Consider the following 21,928-nt stretch of genomic DNA (forward strand, 5'->3'; position numbering starts at 1 on the left):
TTTTCTTCTCCTCCACAGCCTCCAGCTACCAGCGCAGGCTATACAAGAGGAGCCCCAGGAGCCGGTCGAAACCCAGCGGCAGCGCCGTGCACAGACCCACCCATTAGAGCGGGGCGAGAGACCGAGGGGGAACGAGAGAAAAGAGAGATTTTTAACGGAACAGTTATATTAACAGAGTCGATTTCTTCTTCTTCTTGTTGTTGCTTTTTTGTCATATAAGGAAAAAAAAAAAATATATTAAAGACAAACCCACCTTTGTGTATATATATAAAAAAAAATTGTTTTTCCAAGCACCAAAGCAAAACGAATTAGATCTCAGCATTTTTACTAACCGTCCGGTTCCAATTATCTTTGTGCCTTTGGGGACAGGGAGGGGGGTGGGTTTGCAAAGGGCAGGGGGTTAAGTTAAATAATAAAGATGATTATTTTTTCCTGATTTTATCCACGAACAATGTAATTATTTCTGTTATTTAATCTCCAGGGTGAACAGCACCTTTTGGGGTTTTGTTTTATTTTTTTTTTTTTTTTTTCCAGAATCCTTCTACTGCTGCAGCACGTCAGGACGGGTGGGGAGGGCCGGGGGGATGAGGTGGAAGGAGCTGTGGGAGGAGGGAGGAGAGGGGATGCTGAGACCCAGGATCCGGGTGCTGGGGGCTGTGGCCCCTCTCTGCTTCCCCACTGCCCCCTCTGCGGCGCAGCGCCCGTCCCAGGACAACGTGCTCTTGCCAGGGGACCGTGCGGGGCACCAGCGTTCCCTGCACCTATTTATATTTTTGAACATATCCTATTTTGAAAGAATGATAAATAATAAAGAAAGCTAAATCGGAATGGGCACTTTGTCAGTGTTGGTTTTTTAGGGAAGAGGGATGCCTGGTGGGCTGGGAGGAGAGAGGTTTCCCATGGCAAGGCAAAAAGCAAGGAAGGGGAACCCAAAGAGGGTGCTCCAAGCTACACAGGAATGGCTCAGCCCTAGGCAGCACCTAAGGGACCACAGAGGTGGGAAGGGTGTCTCAAGCCCCCACTGAAGAAGGACCCTGGAGTAGGATACTGCCCTCCCTGATCAGCTCTCAGTTTGGGAGGGGATTAACCCACATGCCTAAAACCCATCTAAAACCCATGACCAGCAGGAACTGCTTCACCTTCCAGCTTTCAGTCCTGAAACCCAGGGGGTTAATTAACACTCACTAATGAGGGAACACAAGGCCCTTGCAGGAGCTGAGCTGAGCCAGCACTAATGAGACAATGCTCAGCCAAGGATGAGACAGCCAGGGATCCCCAAATCCTTTCTCCATAGCAGACCTTTCCCTTGTCTTGGGTCAGAGATGGGGACACAGCCATGTCACTCCAGGGCTTTCTCCACCATTTTATTAGGAGATGTCCAGAAAAACACATCTTTTCATAGCCAACACTCAAAGAAGAAGGCACCAGAGTTCAAATGGAGTTCAGGCAAGGGGCACATGGAGATAAGGCACTTGCGCTCTGGCAGGGACAGGCACAGTGGCATCCTTCAGCAGGACATGGATGGGGCTGGAAGCGGGGCCAGGGTGCAGCGGAGATGCCCGCTCTCTGCTCTGGCCAAATCCAGCCTTGCCTCGCTCCCTCATGGCCTTGCCTCGTGAACTCGGAGGCAGGACCAGCCTGGATGGGCAGGTGGGTGTCAGTGACAATCTGACACCACAGGAAGGGGCCACCCCCCATGGGGTGGCAGGGCCAAGTGGGGTGGCAGCAGTGGCCCATGGGCATCATCCTTGCACACATCCCACAACAGGGACCATCCCACACTGCCCAGCTGGCAGCCACCCCAAGCAGCTGCAGGTGCCAGCTGCTGAGCAAGATGTGGAAAATATAAAGAAAGGAAACAAAACAAAACAAAAAGAAACCTCCCCCCATCCCACCTCCCCCCAGTCACCCCCAAAACAGCCCTTGGAAATGCCCAACACTGGGCACTGGCAGGCTGGAAACATCCTTCGTCCAAGAAGGATCCCTCCCGGCTCCTTATCTCTCTCTGTAGCAGAAGACTCCAAACCTGCCCTTGCTGGGGAAGCCGAAGCTGCGGACACCGGGCTCAGCGGGGCCACAATTGGCCCGGGGCGTGACAATGGGGTAGCGGACACTGCCATCTGCCAGCCAGCCCGCATTGCAGCGGTCCAGCCCCAGGAACTTCCAGGCGGAGTAGAGCTGCCCCACCCGGGCGATTTCGGCCCCTGCATCCTGACAGCTCTGCTTGGCCTCCTCCAGCGTCATCCCAGCCGGGCGGTCCAGGTAGAAAACCTCTCCTAGAAGGGAGAGCAGAGCGTGAGATGGGAGCATCGGTGCCGAGCAACATCCCGAGCAACATCCCGAGCATCCCCCTCTGGAGCATCGCTGCCTGGAACAACCCCACCCAAGCCAAGTCCTGTGCCCTAAGAGGCACTGCACCTTCCCCAGTGTCCCAGCTCCCATCCCTGGCCCAGAACCCACCTTTGAGCGCGGAGGAGAAGCAGAAGGCATCGAAGCGGTGGAGGTGCCGGTGGCGCGGGCCGTAGCTGCGGATGCCCGGGGCGAGGTGCACTCCCCCGCAGGGCTTGCGGGGCAGGCGGATGGGGTACTGCACCGTGCCATCGGCCAGCCAGCCCGCGTTGCACCAGTCCAGCCCCTCGCTCCACGCCTGGAACAGCTGGTTAAAGTTGGCGAGGATGGCACCTTGGTCCTGGCACACTTGCTCGGCTTCGTGGAAGTTGAGCCTGTACTGCCCGCGGGGAGGCTGGTAGGGGAACACGATGCCTGGAGGCAGATGGGACACTCAGCTGGCTCCGTGGGCAACCCACCCAACCCGAGCCCAGCCCCAGCAGGAGCCATAGGGGTCCCTGACCCGTGTCAGATTCAGGCTCTGGGACAGGGACCACCTCAGCGTGGCGGAGACAAGGCTCAGGCATGCAGGGATGGGGCCGCTCCGGACATGCAGGCGCCAGCAGCGAGTTGCCAGCGACATCTGGTGGCACAGGGACACACGGGCTCGGTCCTGGGGACACAAGGACCCCCTCACGGGGACAGCACCTGCATATACAGGGATGCACAGACTATAATGGGGACACAGGGACCACGACCGCAGGGTTATATAGACCACGGTCCTGGGAACACACAGACAGTGGTCCCAGGGAGGCATGGACCACCCCTGAGGGGATGGAGGGATCATTGTCATGGAGATGCACAGGCTTCAGGAACAGGGGTACAAGGGTCAGCATGATGGGGACAAATCTGCCATGATCCCAGAGCACAAATGGACCACCAGCATGGGGATGAATGAACCTCTGTCTTGGGGATGGATGAACAACAGAACCACGGGCATCAGCACTTTGGACACAGGCACAAGGACTGGTACAGACGAGTCACTGTGGGAGGCAGGGTCCAGGGACTGAGGGGGTGGGGCAGGGACAAGGAATGGGGACATTTCCACAGCTCTGAGCTCAAAAGCAATGTCAGGGCTGAGTCAGGTCCCTCATGACAAATGAGCAAGAGAGGTTGGACCAGTCACCAAGGATCATCACAAGATGCATTGGGATATTCAGAGCTGGGAGGGGACAGCTCCGTGTAATGCAGCACAGTGGGAAGATGGGTGGGTAAAGGCAGGAAATGCTGCAGCCATGGGGTCACTCCCAACTCTGACTGCAACAGCACCTCTGGTGTCCCAGCTGGGCAGACAGCTCCGGGCTCACTCACTCCTGGGGCCACAGAGCCAGACAGCCCCAAGCCACTGCCCCATCGCACCAAGCATCCCAGCCCCTTTCTGCCATGATCAAGCTCCCCAACCCCCCGCCTTGCTATGTCCCCAAAGGAGGAGGTACCACAGGAAGGCCAGGCTCACTGGCTTGGCACAGAGGATCGTGTAGTCCCCAGCATGCCCCCACCTTGCAGCCGGAGGTCCACAACATCACTCTCGTCCTCCAGCCCATCGATCACCTCACAGCGGTATTTGCCATCATCCTTCAAGCGCACATCGCTGATGACCAGCGAGACCTCGTGCCGGCTGGCCTGATGGATGTGAGCACGGCCCTTGAAGTCCCCAAAGGCCATGTAGGTCTTGCCAATGGCCACCATCACATCCTGCTCTTTGGTGTAGTCGTCCCGCAGCTTGGACCACTTGATGCGGATTTTGCGCTTAGGTCCCAGGTCGGGCTCGTAGCGGTAGTGGCAAGGCAGGGTGACATTGGCACCATTGTAGCTGTACACAGGGTCTTTGGAGGTTTCCACCACAAGTCTAGCTCCGTTGAAGTAATCCACTGGGGGGAAGAAGGAAGGTGTGATGGGCAGGTAAGGATCTAGGGCTGGGTAGTATCCCCAAATGTTCCTTCCAGACACCACCTCTTCTACCATGAGCATCCCCCATGTATCTCTCTAGCATTCCCACCTGATCCTCTGGGCCCCAAATCCCACCAAGTGATGGGTCTCCACCCACCCAGAGGCAGGGGGGTACTTCAGCCTCCTGCAACAACCTGCCAGCCCCCATCGTCCCCGATTTACCTTTGTCCTCCCCGTGGCCATTGTCATTCATGATGTGATTGTAGTAGAAGCCGTTGTAGAAGGGGTGGTAGGAGCCACTGGCCAGGCGCAGCAGGGTGGCCTTCAGGAGGAGTGGGAGCAGCAGCATGGTCGGGAAGCAAGGCCAAACCCTGAGCCTGGGCTGCAGAGGGGGAAAGGACTGCTGTGACACCCCCAAAAAGCCAGGAGAAAGCCAGCACTGCCTGGCAGTGGGGCCAAGCAGACTCCATTCCAGGGGTGCAAGGAGAGGGGTGGGATGAGCCAGCAGAGCAGCTCGCCTACCCACAGGGAAGGGTGCAGGCAACCTGAGCCGTGCCCCCAGACCCGCCCCCAGCCGGTGCTCCTAGTCCCCTCCATCCTCATCCTCCCGCCTGGCTCACACCAACACAGCACCACAGCCACCTCTGCTGCCCATTGAGGGGAGCACCTGGCCCGAGACCAAGTCGGGGACAGGGCAGCTGGAGAAATGGGACCCCAGTGTGTCCTTTGAGCAGGGAATACTGGGAAAACCTACATAGGTGTGCAGGGGGAGAGAGGTGGCTGAGCACCGCTGTAAAGCTGCAAGCTCGGTTTACAGAGGCAGCCGAGCGTGCAGCCCGACCAAGGAGGGAGGGAGAGAGCTCGGGCTGCCTCCCCTGCCCCGGCTCCGGACAAAGCCCGGCAGCACTCGCCGTCCTGGCCAAGGACCCAGGGCTGCTGCTCTGCACCGCAGACACGGCTGGCACCGACCCCATGCAACACGTTTGGCTGCCAAAACACGTCCGATGGGTAGGGGGTAACCTGGCTGCCCCACGGCACCAGAAATGTGCAGTGCCCCGAGCTCTGAGGGCCAGGACACCCAAGGGTGCCGTGTATGGGGCTCAGCCAGGGTGCTACCAGCAGAATTGGCTACTTGTGAGCACTCCCGGAGCCGGCAGAGGGGGCCCGGCACCCGGTAAACCTCCGGCAGACCCCTTCCGACACCGGGGGGTTCTGACATCTCTGCCCGGCTCAGACAAGGCTCACGAGTGCCTGCAAACGCACCCCGGGCCAGGGGGCTGTGGGAGAGCAGATGCCCAGCCCGGAGGGGTCCAATACGGGGCACAGTGGTGCTCTCCAGGGTCCGGGGCGTGAAACCGGCTGCTCTCACCGCAGGTTGCTCAATCCCAGACTCTCCTCTGCGGTCAGTGCCTCTGCTCACCACGGGCTGCAGCCACACTTGCCAGCCAGCGGGGCCAGCAGAGCCGGTGCCCGAGGGTGCAGGATGCAGCCGCTGGAGTGCCAGCACCGCGGTGCCAGTGTCCGCGACACTGCTGCCACCGGAGCCGCGGGGACACCGCCACGTGCTGCCCACGAGCTGCAGGGTGGGCTCGAGGCACGGCAGCTCCACACCTCGGTCCGCAGGGCACCAGCCCTGGTCCTCCCGCACCCCAGTGCCTGGTGCCCCCCCGGAACACAGCGTTGCAGTGATGTGCGGTGTGCCCGGTGTTCTGGACCGCAGTGCGGTGAGCATCGTGCTGCGGTGCCCAGCACAGTGACGCCTGGCACCTATCACAGTGATGCCCGGCTCCCTCCATGGCAATGCCATCCCCCCCTGCCCTTCGCGGCAAGCAGGGTGCCCATGGCCCCGGGGTGCCAGCCCTCCCCAGTCCCGGCACTGGTGCCGAGCCCTACTCACGCTGGTTGGGGACAGGCTGCAGGCAGGCGTGCAGGCAGGCTGCAGGCAGATGCACTGTGTTTAGGGCTCTTGCAGGGCTGAGAGGAAGCAGCTCCAGGGCCTGCCTCTTAAAGGGAAACACACGCCTTTCCCAACCCCCTACTTGCAGCCCAGAGCTGGGGTGGGTGCCCCCGGCCCCATGCCTGCCCACCATGCCTGGGTGATGGCCTCACCGTGCGTCCACACTGCCCACACGCTGTTCACACACCTTATCTGCGGTGTGCCAGCTGCCTGCACTGCCCCCGACTTGGAAGGGACAGCAGGGGGGGAAAAACGTGCCCTGTTGGGGCTGGTGGGATCCTGTGATGTTCCAAGCAAAGCCCCGGTGAACCCACAGAGCCAGGGAAGAAGAGACATGCCTTATCCCACATCCCACTGGAGGGGGCTGCCCACGGTCCCCAGACAAAGGTGGTGTCCAACCCAGACGTGGCAGGAACACCACAGGCACAAGCAGCTCGGGACGGGTGGGCTGTGGCACGAAGTGGTCTGTGCCCAGGATGTGCAGGCAGTGCCTGCCAGCTCTGGAATTCAGGAGAGACAGCTGAGCTGGATGTTCAACCTATTCAGAGTCTGCTTGGGGCTGTGGGGACAAAGCAGAGGCACAGAAACCAGGGCAAAAACTCTGGGGTGCCCAGTTACACCCATCTGACGGGGCATGATGCCTAAACTTGGGCTCTGCCCTCCACGCCAGCTCGCACTGGCACACAGACATGCAGCCCCAGCTCCGAGAGGAGCGAGTCCTCGGGAAGGGCAGCACGGCGGCGGCACCGCCAGGGGATGCCGGTCAGGGGATGGACAGAAGGGACAAACAGAGGAACCACGATGCGGCGTGTGTCCTGACCCATCGACCCGCTGTCCCAGTCCAGCGCGCTGCTTCACCCCCCACTTTGTTGTTTTATGGCAAGGAAATGAGGCGTGGGGGCCCCGGCCCGGCTCTTGCCGCCGTGCAGGATGGCTTCAAGCCGGAAAGAAAACAACCCGTGTAAAAATAAACGGCCCGAGGCTGGCTGCGGGGTGAAGGGGGCCAGGAGCCCTTCCCGGCAGCGGCCAGCCCGGAGCGCTCGGGGTGCGATCCTGTCTGCCCGACGCCGCCACGCTGATAGCGAGCAGCCAGCGAGGAAACGGCGTTATCTGCCGCCAGCGGGGCTGCCTGTGGGACCCGGGCTCTGGAGGCACCGCTCTTCCTTGTTCTCCTTTTCTCTGCACACCCTCCAGCCCTGCCAGCCCTCCCCGAGGAGGGAGGCGGCGGAGCCGGGCTGCCCGGGACACGGGAGTGTGACGGCCGGGCACGCCGCCTGCTCGCCCGCCCGGAGCAGCCTGTCCCCACAATGCAGGGACAATTACATCTTCCGGCATGGGGCCACTGCACTGCCTGCATCCTGGCCCAGGGTCCCTGCTACCGCCAGCCCTGCCACTTGGCCGGAGGAGGTGGTGGGATGGTGCCCCAGCTGCACCCTGGCCATCAGTGCCCCCCTGCAGCTGTTTGTCCAAGTTATTCTCGTGATCCAGCAATTGGGATGGTTCCCTCCACCCCCGGGCTGTGCAGAAAACAGACAGCCCTGTCGGGGCACGCTGCTCCCTGGCATGGCTATCCCATTGTTCCAGAACCGAGGAACAAGTCCCACAGCGTCCTGCACTGCCTGCACCACGGCGCCTGCCAGCAGCCATCCTCTGCCCGGCCTGAGGAGGGGAGCGGCAGCACGGAACGGGACAGGGATGCTTTCAGCCACCTCTTTTCAGCAACAGCTCCTGGCTCACCTTAGGCCATGATCTTGTCTGGATGTGGCCGGTGATTTCTCCATCTGCTCCTAGGGACCAGAGGCATGAGGAAGGATCTGGCCACCAGCAGACCCTGAGGAAGAAGGAATCTCCTTCATTCCTTCCCACCTTTACCCTCTTTTTGTTTTCTATTCCCAGAGATGTACCCTGGGTGTGATCACAGGTTGCAGGTTGAGCAAAGCTGTGCAAAGTCACAGAAGCTCTGACCTGGGAGCACAGGTTTAGGGCACGTGTCTAGGGCTGCCTGAACATTTGGCTGAATAGGGTCCATAAAAGTGTCATCCCCGTCTTCCCCACCTCAAAGGCAGCACCTGACCACTCTGCTGTGGCCTCACCGGAGATATGCCCATGAAATGCTCCTTGCACAGGATGATTCCGGCAGGAACACTCACATTCCTGGTGGGATGGAGGAGCATGAGATCTGTGCTGGGCTTTCCGGGTGGTGGTGAGAGGATGCTCTCCCCGACGGCTGCTTCCTGAGGAACCAGCTCCCAGCAGCTGGCAGCACCGGCAGCAGTCAGCAGGCAGCAAGGTGCCGAAGCGTGCCGGCCATCCCGGCCTTCCTGCTACCCCAGCAACCCAGCCGAGTCCAGGACGAGCATCCGAGGGACAGGGAAAGCCATGAGGGGTTGTGCATGGCAGGGAGAGCACTCTGGCTCTCCCAAACCCCCATCCTGGGGTTCTGGGGGATGAAGGAAATGCCACAAGGATGGGAACAGGCTCAGAGTCTGTCAGAGTGGCTTGGGGGGCAGCAATGGGCAGGGGGAAACAGCAGCCAGGGGCTGAGGATGCAACCCCCGCTCTGATGTGCAGCATCTGCTCCTGTCACCCTCCTCACGGAGCCTCTGCCGTATCCCTGGCTCACAGCTGCCTTGGCTGGACTCAAAGCGAACTGCTCTTATCTGTGCCTCAGCTTCCCGATGATAAGGGTGGCATGTCTGGAGGTGAACTGGGCAGACTGTCCCCGCTGTCCCTGGCTCTAACTGTGGCTGCTATTTGTCACCAAGCAGCTGCAGCCACAGCCACAGCCACAATGAATTCAGCCTGGTCTTCACAAGCAGATCCCCAGCTCCTCTGATGCTCACAGCTGGCACTCCCAGGGCAAGGCGTGAGCCTGCCTCCCCCATAGGCAAGGCCCAAGGAGGAAATGCCTGGCTGAGCAGGGCACTGCTGGCAGCAGGGAGGTGCAGTAAGATTGTCCAGAGCTGCAGGGACAGAGAGCTGTGGTAAGACACAGGTGACCCTTGGCTATTCATGCCAACTTCAGGGGTCCCTGCCCAGTGTGGCAGATTCTGGACATGAGCAAAGCTCCTCTGTCCTGTTTATAATGCCCCTTCCCTACATGGGATCACATCCTCAATGCAGGCAGATCCTGCTCCAGCAGCATCCATGCCACTGCCCTTCACAAGAGGGCTCTGCTGGGAACATCCCCGCAGGTAGCTCTTGCAAAATTCACAGCTCCCTCCAGCCCTGGGAGCCTGCTTGGGTGTAAGAGCTGATCTAGCTCCAAGCTGGGGGATTTGCTCCAGGATCAAAGCCAAAGGAGGAGACACAGGGTGTGGGGTGCTGATAGAGGCTTCCCCTCCCCAAGTCCCATCCCGCTGCGCCTGGCCAGCTGTGAGCAGTCTCCAGCAGCTGTGACAGGGTGGAGACTGTGGGAAAGATGCACACAAAGCCCTGAAATACCCTGTTTTTCAGGCAGGGAAGGGAGCTAGGAAGGTCTGTGAAGGCAGGAGAGGTGCAGGGCCAGCTTACCAGCTGGCCACCCCCTAGGATGGAGGAGCCAAGGGGCTCAGAGGGAATCACCACCCATGCTTTGGGAGATGGCCTTTGGGGAGGCACAGAGCAGAAGAGCCAACAACCCCAAAGTTTCAGCTGGTTTTAATACTGTCAGAGACACCCCAGAGTGGGGCCATCGCTTCCATCCCACCTGGGCTCCCTCAGCCCTTGCCAAAGCAAACCCACTGGCAGCCCATCCCCACGGCTGCTTCACATCCCAGCCGGCAGGGGAAGAATCGCTGCCAGCCCAGGACAGCCTGCCTGTGCTCCCACCTGGGGCTCACTCATCTCCTACTGCTAATCCCAAGGGCTCGAGCATTGCAAAAGGCTCCCCTCCACCCCATGTAAAAGAAAAAAATCAGGTTACAAAAAGGGTCATGGCACAGCTCTCTGCCCACTGCATTTGGGTGGTTTAACTACCCCCTTTCCCATCTTTTCTCCACATCCTTTTGGCTACAAACCAACTCTCCCCACTATCAGATCACAGTCCCCCTGGTCACCCACTGGGCTCTAAGGACAAGGGACAGCCAGGCACCCCAAAATGCAGTAAGCTGGGAATGATGGCAATGTTGAGACTTGGGAGGCTGCTGGAGTTGGCATCCCAGGAAGGAGAATGGACAGTGCCTGCCAAAATACCCGCTGTGGTGCCTGCCAGAGTGCCCAGCAGGTAGAACCACCATCAGTGGGGATTTGGTGCCTCTTGACAGGAGCCGTCTCATCACTCGCACAATGTGGTGCTGACATCGCAGGCAAGGAGACTCAGGGCCTGGCAAAATGAGCAGGGGACAGCAGCTGAGTTTTTTCAGAGGATTTTCACAGCCCCTGCTTGCAGACAAGCAGGGAGCAGGAGGGACATTGGAGGCTGCAAGCCAGGGGAGCCTGCCCTAAAACCCTGAAAACTGCTGAGCCCCAAGACACAGTCCAGACAAGGGACTGCCACTGGCTGCAGCCTCTCTTCTGGAAGCAGGAGCAAGAAGGAGAAAATTTGTCCCCAGGTTTAGCTGAGAAGATAAAGCCAAGCCCTGGTTGCAGGAGAGGGTCCCCCAGCAAGGCCTCATTTGCAGGATGGTGTTCCTAAGAAAGCCCCAGTTGCAGGAGGGGGGTCTCAGCCCTGGCTGGAGCAGCAAGAGGGCAGGAGCCGTCCCCACATCCCACCTGCAAGGGCCCCATCGAGTGCAATGCTGCAGCCCCATCACCAACGTGGGGCAGGGGGAGCCCTCTTGGCCACCTCCTGAGTGTGGGGACTTGGAGAGGGGGTGTGAGGTCAGAGCAGGAGCGGGCAGGGACAGGCAGGGTGCAGGCTGGGCAGCGGGGAAGAGCAGCCCCGTCCTTCTTCCCCGTGCCTACTCATCGCAGCCCAGCAGCTCCACACGCAGGGTGATGCGGTTGTTCCAGGCCACGGGCAGGATGCGGACATAGCGGGCGTAGAAGGGCACATCAAACACATTCTTCTTGTGTGAGTAGTTGTCACTGTTGCCTTGGAAGATCTAGAGGAGAAAGGTGGGTATCAGTGCTGCCAGGACCTCAGGGCAGAGGTCACAGCACCGACTGACAGAGTTCAAGAAGCATTTTGACAACACTCTCAGGTACATGGTGTGACTCTTGGGGTGTCCTGTGCAGAGCCAGGAGTTGGACTCAATGATCCTTGTGGGTACCTTCCAACTCAGCACATTTTTGTGATTCTATGACTCCAGCCCCACCATGGCATGCCTGAGCCCTGGGAAATCGCCTCGCCCTCCCCACACCCACCTTGGTGTTGTTTGTCTGGGCATCCCGGTACAGGGTCCAGGACGTGCCGTTGTCACTGTAGGCCACCTTGTAGGCTGCCACATACTGGATGTGCCCAAAGTCACGGGCTCCTTGTGTGATGATGCCTGTCACCTTCTTCTGGTCCCGGAGATCAATCTGGCAGAGATAAGGCTCGTCACAGCAGTGCTCCCACCCTACAGCACCCTCCATGCTCCAGAGGCAGCCTGGAAGAGCTGGCCCTCAGGGGTCAAGAATGGAGAAAACACCACTTGACCCCCAAGCCAATGCCAGACAAATCATAAAACATGACTGTGAAATATTTGATCTTTCAACACTCACAGTATCCCTCAAAGCAAAGCAAAGTGGGTGCAAACACATCTCAACTCCCTTGCACACCCCTGCCACCTCCACATTTTTTGCCAGAAACATCAGTGTGGGAAAGATAGCAAAAAATCTCAACTCAAAAAAAAATACAGGATTCATAGAGGAAATGCATTTCCACTGGAAAGTAATTCTGGCTGAGAAAATATGCAGTTCAACACAATCTGACATTTGGGTTCTAAGTGAGACAGTTTCTATTCTCTTTACTTTGCCACACTGTTTTTACTGCTGCTGGCACATTACAGGGTAAACCACCAAAGGAGCTGAAAACCTCATTTACTTCTGTTTTCATGCTCATAGAGGGCAGTTCCAGCTATACAATACACATAAATCCTGAGTGTACATGTAAATAAATCTACACACAAACACAAACAGGCAGTCTGTGCTGCAACAGCCCAACTCAGCGTGTCATCCTGACCCCGTCATCAGCCAACGTCTCGATAAGCTGGTGTGAGGCAGCTGCTTCTAATCATTTCCCAAATAAAAAGCGGGACAAATATCTAAACTGCTTTGTCCTATTATGTCATGGAATCATGTGAAAAGTACAAAAACAGGGGAGGAAAGGAAACTGAGAAGGAACTTTCAAAACTATTTGTTTCTATTCCAGACTGGGAAGAGAAAAGCAAGCCTGATTTTTTTTTCCTGCAAAACAGAAATACGGTGTTCTGGGCAGCCAGATGGGTGTTGGGACTGTCACTCCAGGCTGGAATGGCATTTCCTCAGGGGTAAAAAAGAACTGGCATGCTGCAGGCTTGATGCAACCCACAAGAAAGTGCAGATACAGCACAACCTTGTCCCTATGGGCACCGGTTCTGACCCAGAGCTCCAGGATTGCTGTTAAAACCAGTGGCTGCAGTCCCATCCTGACCTGCCCGTATGATCCCCGCTCAGGGGGAGCATTGCTGGACTTTGTGACCCACAACAAGGCCCTGGCCACACCAGCCCAGCTGCTCCAGATACCCTGAAACAAGAGGTGGCCCTAGGCACAGCTGGAGGAGCTGGTGAGGAGACACGAGGTTCCAGAGGCCAGAGACCCACCTGCAGCCACTCGGACTGGTCGTTGCGCAGGGCTGTCCAGGCGTTGGTTTTGCCCGTCATGTCCAGGCGAGCGTAATGAGGGTGCCAGGTAAAGGCATCGATGCCCCAGGTCTTGAAGACACTGGAGGCTGTGATCTGCTGGTCGGAGATGAGGCGGGATTTCATACCCAGAGGCTCCGAGCAACCTGCCGTGTTGAAATACACTGTAACACAACAGTTTACACTGGCAGTGAAAAGGAAAGAGACAACAGCACCTCTGCAAGCAAAGCCCCGCAGACCTGTCAGAAGCCATCCTCACACTCTCATTCCACTGCCCAGAGCCAGGCTGGGAAATGCTCAGCAAATGCACAGGGCTGCCTTTTCCCGGGATTTTTAGCTCCCAGCTATTCCCTGGCTCACAGTGCCTCCTGCTGCAGGGATGAGTGGATGTCCCCACAGTACAGCCCAGCCCAGCCCTGCAATACAGAAAGCTTTGGCAGGAGGCAGAGAAGGATGAGGAAAGAACAACACAAAGATATCCCCAGCCAAAAGCACGGATGGCACCACACCCACACAGCAGTAGGACAGGACCCAAGCCCCCACAACATCCCACTCCCACACCGACATGCAAGTCCCACTCAGTTCCCAGGGATGTGCTGGAGGCAGGAATGCAGGAGGCACAGGGAAAGGGCTCAGGCTGACAATCCCTTACATTTCCCAGAGGACTTTGATCCTCCGCTGCTTTTCAAGCTCTCCGGCAGGAAAAGCAGCAGGTTCACAGCTCAGATGGGGAAGGGGCACAGTAAAAACTCCTGGCTTGGGAAGGTGTTAGCAGCGTGAGAACGCAGCTCAAGCTGGCTGAGCTGATGGGATTAACGGCTTGTGCTCTCCAAACGCACCTCTGGGTATTCCCAGGCATCAGTGTGAGGAAAAACAAGCACTGACAAATCCCTTGTCCTGAGGGATCAGAAGCAGGCCAAGGGGTGATGCCCTGCCCCATGTCACCCCTGCCCTGCAGCCCCGGGGAGGGGACAGGCACCGGCATTTACCGTTCATCTCACAGCCGATGAGCTCGAAGCGCAGCGTGCAGGCGCGGCGGCACATCACTGGGTAGATGCGGATGAACTGGGCCGTGATGGGAGGGTTGAACATGTTGGTCTGCATGGTGCCATAGTCCATGTTCCCCTCAAAAACCTGCAACAGTGACCAGGGCTCAGTGCCCCAGCTCTCCCAGTTTCCTGCATCAAATCCCTTGCACAGCAGACAGAGATCTCTCTATTTCCAGTGGAAAAAGAGCACAGAGGGGGATGCTGGGCTCTGTTTTTGTGCCCTGGAACAGTGCAGGACCTTGGAGGAGCTGCAACACTCTCAACAGAGTTTTGCAACATTCCCTGCTTCGTCCTCACCCCCACAGAGCCACACATGCAGCAACACCCACTCCCACTACCACAATGCTCATCAAATCATGACAAGCACAGAGGTGGCTCACTTCTTTCTTTTTAACATAATAAATAGAATCAAACTGTGTTTCACGCACTTTCTCCACAGCTGCAGAAACAACAGGAATTTTTATATTTTTTTTAAAGCAAAGCAGATACTCCAAACCATTCCCCGGATGCTCAGAAAGCCAGCAGGAGACACTTGCCATAAAGAATTGGGAGAGTGCTGCAATCTATAAGTATTCCCACTTTGAGAGACACGCTGTCAGCTGGTGCTTGGTGCAGATACAGCATCGAGATACCCAAGCTGCTCAGTAGCACTCCCAGACCAAGCCCAGTTCCCACAGCATGTCAGTGATGAAGATACTATCTGAATGACCTAAAAAGTCAGTGCTGCTTCTTTGGTTATGCTTATTACGGTCAATTAAGCAGAGGCAGGGAGTATTGCTTGGCACTGGAACCCCCTGTGCCATCTCGCTGCTAGGAGAGTTCCCAGTGGTTCCCAGTGCAGCTTTGCCCCAGGTCAAAAGCACTTTCCCACAGAGGGATGCAGCTCACAGCCACCTCAGCACTCACAGCACCACTGGATGGTGGAGCCCCTACACAGAGCATTGCAGCCCACCTTGTCTACATCCTGTTTCTCATCCTTGAAGAAGGTGAACTCCCGCCCATCCAGGCTGTAGGCGACTTTGTAGGCGCGGACAAACTCCTGCTGCCCCACACGGCGAGCGCCCTGCGTGATGATCCCGCTCAGCCGCATCTTCCGCAGCAGGTTGGCCTGTGGAGGAGAGGATGAGCGGGGTGCAGTGAGGATGGGGTGCACAGCCCTTGCACCCACCAGAACTACCAAGTCTGGGTGGGAGGGTGGGCATTGAAAAGGGGATGCCCAGGGCACTGGAACTCCCTTGGGGAGGAAGCCCTCCATCCCTCCAGCCTTGCATCCCAAAGTGGGCAGAGGAAGGGGAATCATCAACCCACGTCCCACCTTCCTCCAACGGACCTGCCTCCTCCAGGCACATCTCAAGATGCCCCTGGGGGCAGCTTGATGCAGCAATTTAGCCCCACATCTGCCACCGGGAGCAGTGAAATCCTGTGACAGCAGCACTGCAAGCCCAGCCATGGCTGCTGGAGCTGCTCTCTGTGCTGGCATTCCAGTCCTGCAGCAGGTACCTGGATCCAGGGACTCTTGTCGTAGTTGCTGGAGGTCCAGGCATTGACGATGCCGTGGTTGTTGAGGCGGGCAAGCTCTGGCCCCCAGCGCTGGAGGCCAAGGAAGCCGTAGTAGACAGAGGATGCTGAGAGCTGGGCGTCAGAGATGGCTCCTCCTTCCATGCCCAGGAGAACAGCACAGCCTGGGGGCAGGGGAAGATCAGAATCAAAGAGACAGTAGCCAGGAAGAAGAACTAGGGGCCATGACCCTTTTTGTAATTTCTTTCTTGTCTGGGAACAGAGCAGGGGAGAGAGGCTATCCCTAGGGCCTGGCTGTCCCCAAGGTATCCTCTCCTCCTCATCCCTCAGCCAAAACCACACCATCCATCAGTCCCCCTCACAGCACAGAGGTCTGGAAGAGAAAGGGCCTTCCTGGGGCACTCCAGAGAGGAGAAAGCACCTTCCTGAGGATATTCCCTCCATTAGGACCAGGCCTGCTGGCATCAAGGGCAGCCACAGCCCTCCAGATCCCCTAACCAGCTGGTGAGAACCCTCCTGGAAATGAGGGACAAACAGTAGGAAAAAGGAGGGAAGGGGAATTCAGTACAGTTGGTGCCAAAGACTTACGGACTTGGCAGGTCTTCCCCAAGAATGGAGAAGGGCACTTGCAGGTGTAGTCACCATCCACATCCAGGCAGGTGCCTCCATTTTTGCAAGGTTGGGAGGAGCACTCATTCTTGTCTAGGAGGGAGAGAGGAGGACCTCAGGAGGCAATCCCAAAACCAGCCCTGGAGAGGAGACCTCTCATCCAGTGCAGCAAGAAGAGGGGGAAGCATCCCCTGAACAAGGGCCATGGCAGGGTCCCTGATGATAGGGTGGCACAGGTTGAAGCTCTAACCTAAGAACCCGTCTACACCATGTTCCCACTGAGTGAAGCCATGCACCAGGACACAGTCACATCAAGGCTGGGAACCTGCATGGAGCAGGCTGAGCCTTGAGGCACCCCTTGTCTTATTACTTGAGACACAAAGTCCCTCCAGAGATGCAAAGCAAGGTTCAGATACAACCTGTCCCCACACCATAGTCTTTCCCTCCACCCTGCAAGCTCCAAAACAGCTGGTCCCTGACACAGCCTGGTGTCCCACACAGTCACAGCTGCACACACCTCCCTGCTGTCACCCAAGGGGTCCCCAAGCTCTCAGTGGACAAGCTTCCCCACCCACCCCCCTGCTGTACTCACTGTTCTGGCAGTGCACCCCATCGTACCCCGCAGGGCACTTGCAGATGTAGTCAGTGAAGACATCGCCCCGGTTTGGGACCAGCTGGCACTCACCATTGTTGTGGCAAGGATTGGGGTGGCAGGGCCCTGGGGAAGGGGAAAAACAACTGTAGTATAGGCACAGGTGGAAAATAAAAGCATCCAGTGGGCTTCCACTCCCCACAGACATTGCATGACCCCAAAGTACATCCCATCACCATATCCCACTCAGATCTCTGCTCTATGTGCCCATCAGCCATCAGAAGGGCTGAACCCCAGGGTCAGTGGTGCAGGGCCAGGACAAGGTCACACTAACTCTCAGCAAGGCTCCTGGAGGATATGGAGCACCTAGGAAAGGGGCATCTCCTCACCCTTCTCTGTCTCATTGCAGTCAATTCCAACGTAGCCCTCAGGGCAAATGCAGAAGAAAGGGGCCTCATTAATCCCAGTGAGGCAGGTGCCCCCATTCTGACAGTGGTTCACGTCACAGAAGTCACCTGGAATTAAAGTTGGGTGTCACTGCAAACCATCCCTAAGACAGGCATCCATCAGAGCCCCATGCACATGGAGGCATCCCAGCCCAACAGCAGGAATTGTCTGCTGCAAATCTCACAGGGAAGGGATCCCACAGCCAGAGACAGGCTGCTGGACCTCACACAGGGCTGCTGGCATTCAAAAGCAATGGTTGAGACTGGGAGCATAACCAGCAGCAAGGACCAGCCCTGTGCTGGCACATTAAAAAAGAGGTTTAGCAGAGCTATATGACAAAGTGAAGACAGGGGAACCCCAGGTTTTGGTGTATTAAATGTTTTTGACACTTGGCTGGGAAATGTGAGTGGTCAGGCTGGGGCTCACTCAGGCACAAGAAGAACAGAATGATTCAAGGGAATGGGGCCGGTGCTGTTGCTGGGTTTTGATAATGTAAGTTTGTACTTGTAACAACACCAAAAAAAAAATCCTTGTAGGGGGAGCTCGCATGCCTCAGTTCCCAGATGCTGGAGTCATGCAGGGAGGAAGCACAAGGTCCATCTCTGCAGGATGCCTGCCAGACCTCCATCACTCTCTGAGCAGCTCCCACAAGGAAGCCCTGGCTTACAGGCAGGTTGCCCCAGGGAGCTGGTGGGGCTGCACCATCTTCCCTGCCCATTCATCCATCTCCAGTATCTGCCACAGTGTAGGGTTTACATGGCAGGCTTGGTGGTGGCAGGGGCTGTGAGGATGGCTCAGCAAGAAGACACAGGATCTGCTCCCATGCTGGAGACAGTCAGTCCCAGCCAATGCCAAAACCAACCCTCTGCTGCTCAAAGCTGGTGCCCACCACCAGCACTAGAATTGCTTCTGTGATAATATATCCAAGATAAAGTAAAAAACATTGTAGAGCAGCTGTAGAAGAGGAGTGAGAAAAATGTGAGAGAATCAGCCCTGCAGACACCCCCAACAGAGAATAAGGAGGGAAAAGAAGTGATCCAGGTACAGGAGCAGGGATTCTACTGCAGCCCATGGAGAAGACCTGTCTCCCTGAAGCCTGTGGAGGACCACGGGAGAGCAGATACACTGCAGCCCACTGAAGACTTTAGGCTGGAGCAGTCTCTTCCTCATGAACTGTATCTCATGGAAAGGACCCACACCAGAGCAGTTAATGAATAACTGCAGCCCATGGGAAGGACCCACTCTGGATTTTTTCCTTCTTTTCCCCACCCTATCCTGATGAGGCGGGAAGTGAATGATGTCAACCCACAGCACCCTCCAACCTTCTACGCCCCATCGCAGTGCTGAACCAAATTGCAAGAGCTGGGCTAAAATTCCTCCCACCCTCAATTTATTCTGCCTAAAAGCTGCAAGGCAGTGATGTTCCATAAACCTAGACCAGATTTCCATAGGACTGGCTGAAAGCCTCAGTAACTCCTCATCAAACAGGACAGCACATCCCTTAATGCCAGGCATTTCTCTGCCACGCTGCAGAAGTCAGGACAAGGGCTGAACCGAGACCTAGGAATAACCCTTCACTGCCTGGATGACCTGGAGAAGGTGGAAGTAGATGAGTTGTGGGCTCACTGCCCAGACCCACACCAAACAACGACAGTATCCTCATTTGCCTAAGCTACTACTCAATGAGCTCCTACTCATTAGTCCTTTAATAGCAGGACTCCTTAGAGTTAATCCTACTCTTCCTGACACACCACATGGGTAGGGTACACACTGGTGGCAGGCAGGGCAGCATCAGGTGGAGGTTTCCATAAGGATGCTCTAGCCCCCTTAGCCCAGCCTCAGGAGGCAGAAAAATACGGGCACCAGTTCAAGTTACTGCCTGTGCTGCCCAGCCTGCTCTGCATGACCTCATGCTCCATCAATGCGCTGCCATGAGCTACAGCATGGGAGGAGAGGGCTCCTGCTGATAGCGGGGATGCCTTTGCCCCACACCCCTCCACCCCTCTGCAGGTCTTAGGCACATCCATCCACCCCATCCCAAGGATCTCTCCCAGCAGCCAGTCAAGGCTGCACAGGCTGAGCTACTTCTGTTCCACACTGGGAGACGGCTGCTTCCCCAGGCACAGAGAGTCAAGGAAAGGGCACTCCCCAGCATCAGCGCTGCCTCCAGCACAGGATGTCTGGGGTGTGACATAGCAGCAAAGCAGCAAGGTCTCCTCCCAGGGTTGGGGCAGGAGGGGTCCAAGTTTTATACTTTAGCTATTGCAATTAACTGGACTCCCTTTTATCGCCTCCCAGGGATAATCCCTTACGCGATGGGTGTCAGTAGCCAGCCCCCTGCCTAGCAGTGAGGCACACAGGTCACTTTTTCCACTGTAGCAAGCAGTTTTGGATGCTCCTGTCCCTAGGCTGTTTCAGGCCTGGTTTCAGAGCAGTTCAGCATCTCCATCCTCCACACACACATTTATCTCCAGTCAGGGACAGAGCTGTCACAGGCTGAACACTCAGGAACCAAGGCAACAAAGATCAACCACCGCTTTTGGAAATGTTTGCTTATATGAACCCACAGACTGGCTGGAAGGCAAAAATAACATCCTCTGAATACTGGGACAGCTCATCCCAGCGGGGCTGGGGGAAGTCAGGTCTCAGGAGGGCAAAAGGGGCACCTCAGCCACCCAGGGAATGCAAATATAAACAGGGCCTTCCTCACCCCTTCCTGCTGCCCTTTGTCCCCTAACCTGGAGCCTGCACTTAGGCTTTGCTCTGCTTTTCCCTGGTCTCATCCCTCCTTTTTGGAGCCAGGTGCCCCAGGCATGACCCACGGGGTTATGACGGAGCTGCTGCTCCCCGGGGCTGCCCTGGTCAGGCCAGCTGGGAGCGCAGTACCAGGCGGTCCCAGGGACGCTGTTTACATTTGCGAGCGGGGTTATCTGAGCCTGGAAGCACAGGACAGCCCGGCTGAGAGTCTCCCGACCCGGGAGAAGGGACGGGTCCGTGGACCCGAGATCCTCCGCTCCCGCAGCAGCAGCCCTCACTCGCACTGCGTGTCCTGCAACCCGCACCGCAGCACGGACCCACTCACGCTGCAGCCCAGATCCTCTGGCTGCACGTCCCTAGCAACCCCTGCACCCCGGATCCCGTGCATTCCACATCCCCAGCATGCCGGGCTCTCCTAAATTCTGGAGCCCCTGAAACTCATCCTCTCCTGCACCGCGGATCCCCTGCACACCAGGCAACCCCGCACTCGAGATTCTCTGCACTCTGGCTGCCCTGCACCCCGGAATCCCTGCACACCGGACAGCCCTGCACTCCAAATCCCCAGCACTCCGGACACACAGCAATTCCAGCCTCCCCGGTTTCACTGCACCCCCGACCCCCTGAACCCTGCTTCTGCGGCACCCCAGATCCCCGGGATCCCGGCTCCCCGCCACTCCTGATCCCCGGCACCTCTGTTCCCCGGCACTCACAGGACACGAGCAACAGCAGCGAGAGCAGCGCCGACAGGGCGAGCGGCACCCGAAACAACCTCGCCCCCCTCATGTTGCGTCCCGAGCCGCGCCGTGCGTTCCCCACCGAGCCGCTCGGTTGGGCTCGGCTCCGCTCGGCTCGGCGCCGCTCGGTTGGGCTCGGCTCCGCTCGGCTCGGCTCCGCTCGGTTGGGCTCGGCTCCGCTCGGCTCGGCTCCGCTCGGTTGGGCTCGGCTCCGCCGCGGGCTCGGGGCGGGCAGTGACTCAGCCCGGCCCGGCGCGGCCCCACGTGCTCCGCCGCCCGCCCCCGGGGCGGGACCGGCCCCGCCGGCGGACACAGCCCGGCCGAGGGTCCGCGCCCCCGGGGAGCGGGCAGCACGGGGTACAGGGGCAGCAAAAGTGTCTCTGGAAGTGAGAGTCACCACGGCCGCGCTGCTGATGCTTCAGTGAGGGGGACCCCTGACTCACCCCACGCCAGATCTTGGCTCTCGGGTGGCCGGTAGGGACTTCCTGAGCCTGGCAGTGCCCATGGCTCCTGGCCCTGGCTGGCAGGCAGAGGGTGCCGAGCTGGAGCGGAATGTACTGCGGGCTGCCAGCACTTGGCAAAGGAAGAGGTGTTTTGCAGCACAAACCCCACTTTTCTCTCCCTGGGTGGGATGAAAGTTGGAGAGGGCTTCGCCTTCGATGGACAGTGAACACGAGTGCCCTGTGCCATCCTTGTCATCCAGCATGCCAGTGGCATGGGGTTTTCCCGTGTTCCCCCTAACTAGCGTCAAAGGAAAAACAGCTTGCAGCCAGGTCTGGCGAATATGTGAGAGGGATTGGGAGTGCCGTAACAGCTTTCTGCCCAATTGCACTGCACTACAGCTCCACTGGTTTGGCCACAAACTAGCTCTTATTTGAGCTGTGCCTGGCCACCAAGAGCTGGAAAAGCCCAGCCATGCTCTTGAGAGGAACACGATTGCCCTGTGGGGAGTTTTGCCTTGGAAGGCAGAAACATATTTAGCCCAGGAAGGTTAAAGCATATTCAGGCTAAATCCATATTCAGCAGAAAATTCTTTGGAAAAGAGCACTGCACAGCACAGGAATGCTGGATCATTTGACCCTGTAATGGAAATTCACTCCAAACTGTCCTCCTCCTAAAGGTGAAGCCAATCTTATCTCTTCTTGCAAAACCGTCCATTTCAGCATTAACTAACCCACCTCAGACACTTGGGTTGATCATATTTATGTGTTGACTCTGTCTGAGTGTTGCTACATTTCTGCCT

At 57.5% G+C, this 21,928-nt stretch overlaps 3 protein-coding genes across 10 annotated transcripts in view; 1 reads left to right on the forward strand and 2 right to left on the reverse strand.

The window, feature by feature from the left end:
- ACAN (aggrecan) overlaps positions 1 to 252 on the forward strand; it is a 48,593-nt gene extending 48,341 nt beyond the window's left edge. The window contains exon 18 of the mRNA XM_023933881.2: positions 19 to 252. Coding sequence (XP_023789649.2) covers positions 19 to 107 — 89 coding nt within the window. The 3' untranslated portion in view covers positions 108 to 252. The remainder of the gene's footprint in view (positions 1 to 18) is intronic.
- Positions 253 to 1,339: 1,087 nt separating this feature from the next.
- Positions 1,340 to 8,060, reverse strand: HAPLN3 (hyaluronan and proteoglycan link protein 3). Of its 2 annotated transcripts, none has more exons than XM_086848894.1 (5): positions 7,973 to 8,060; positions 4,501 to 4,660; positions 3,888 to 4,259; positions 2,461 to 2,763; positions 1,340 to 2,276 (listed from the first exon to the last, which is right to left on the reverse strand). In XM_086848894.1, exons 2-5 carry the CDS (start codon positions 4,625 to 4,627, stop codon positions 1,996 to 1,998), a joined length of 1,083 nt encoding a protein of 360 aa, XP_086705020.1. In that variant the 5' UTR covers positions 4,628 to 4,660; positions 7,973 to 8,060; the 3' UTR covers positions 1,340 to 1,995. The 2 variants fall into 2 exon arrangements, with proteins under 2 accessions (XP_086705020.1, XP_086705019.1); XM_086848893.1 differs by lacking the exon at positions 7,973 to 8,060 and adding an exon at positions 6,176 to 6,282.
- Positions 8,061 to 9,858: 1,798 nt separating this feature from the next.
- MFGE8 (milk fat globule EGF and factor V/VIII domain containing) lies at positions 9,859 to 20,974 on the reverse strand. 7 transcript variants are annotated; one of them, XR_015275793.1, is made up of 11 exons: positions 20,662 to 20,945; positions 17,137 to 17,262; positions 16,748 to 16,873; positions 16,135 to 16,248; positions 15,529 to 15,710; positions 14,981 to 15,136; positions 13,969 to 14,113; positions 12,941 to 13,125; positions 11,522 to 11,677; positions 10,738 to 11,259; positions 9,859 to 10,634 (listed from the first exon to the last, which is right to left on the reverse strand). XR_015275793.1 is itself a non-coding variant. In XM_086848887.1 (10 exons), the coding sequence occupies exons 1-10, from the start codon at positions 20,732 to 20,734 to the stop codon at positions 11,116 to 11,118; spliced, it is 1,407 nt and encodes a 468-aa protein (XP_086705013.1). In that variant the 5' UTR covers positions 20,735 to 20,974; the 3' UTR covers positions 9,859 to 11,115. The 7 variants fall into 7 exon arrangements, 4 of the variants coding, with proteins under 4 accessions (XP_086705013.1, XP_086705012.1, XP_086705015.1 ...); XR_015275792.1 differs by having other exon boundaries at positions 12,941 to 13,143; positions 20,662 to 20,941; XR_015275794.1 differs by lacking the exon at positions 17,137 to 17,262 and having other exon boundaries at positions 20,662 to 20,920.
- Between the last annotated feature and the right edge of the window lie 954 nt (positions 20,975 to 21,928).

Source organism: Cyanistes caeruleus, chromosome 13, assembly GCF_971803275.1.
Source record: "Cyanistes caeruleus chromosome 13, bCyaCae1.hap1.1, whole genome shotgun sequence".
In the NCBI taxonomy this organism is placed as follows: domain Eukaryota; kingdom Metazoa; phylum Chordata; class Aves; order Passeriformes; family Paridae; genus Cyanistes; species Cyanistes caeruleus.

Coding starts and splice junctions, on each gene's coding strand:
- HAPLN3 (XM_086848894.1), bottom strand. CDS start 4,627: ATGCTGCTGCTCCCACTCCTCCTGAAGGCCACCCTGCTGCGCCTGGCC. Junction 4,260..4,500: donor TGGCCACGGGGAGGACAAAG/GTAAATCGGGGA, acceptor TCTTCCCCCCAG/TGGATTACTTCAACGGAGCT. Junction 2,277..2,460: donor CTTCTCCTCCGCGCTCAAAG/GTGGGTTCTGGG, acceptor TCTCCCTTCTAG/GAGAGGTTTTCTACCTGGAC.
- MFGE8 (XM_086848886.1), bottom strand. CDS start 20,734: ATGAGGGGGGCGAGGTTGTTTCGGGTGCCGCTCGCCCTGTCGGCGCTG. Junction 11,678..12,940: donor ACCAGTCCGAGTGGCTGCAG/GTGGGTCTCTGG, acceptor TATCTCTGCCAG/ATTGATCTCCGGGACCAGAA. Junction 11,260..11,521: donor CCCAGACAAACAACACCAAG/GTGGGTGTGGGG, acceptor TTTCTCCTCTAG/ATCTTCCAAGGCAACAGTGA.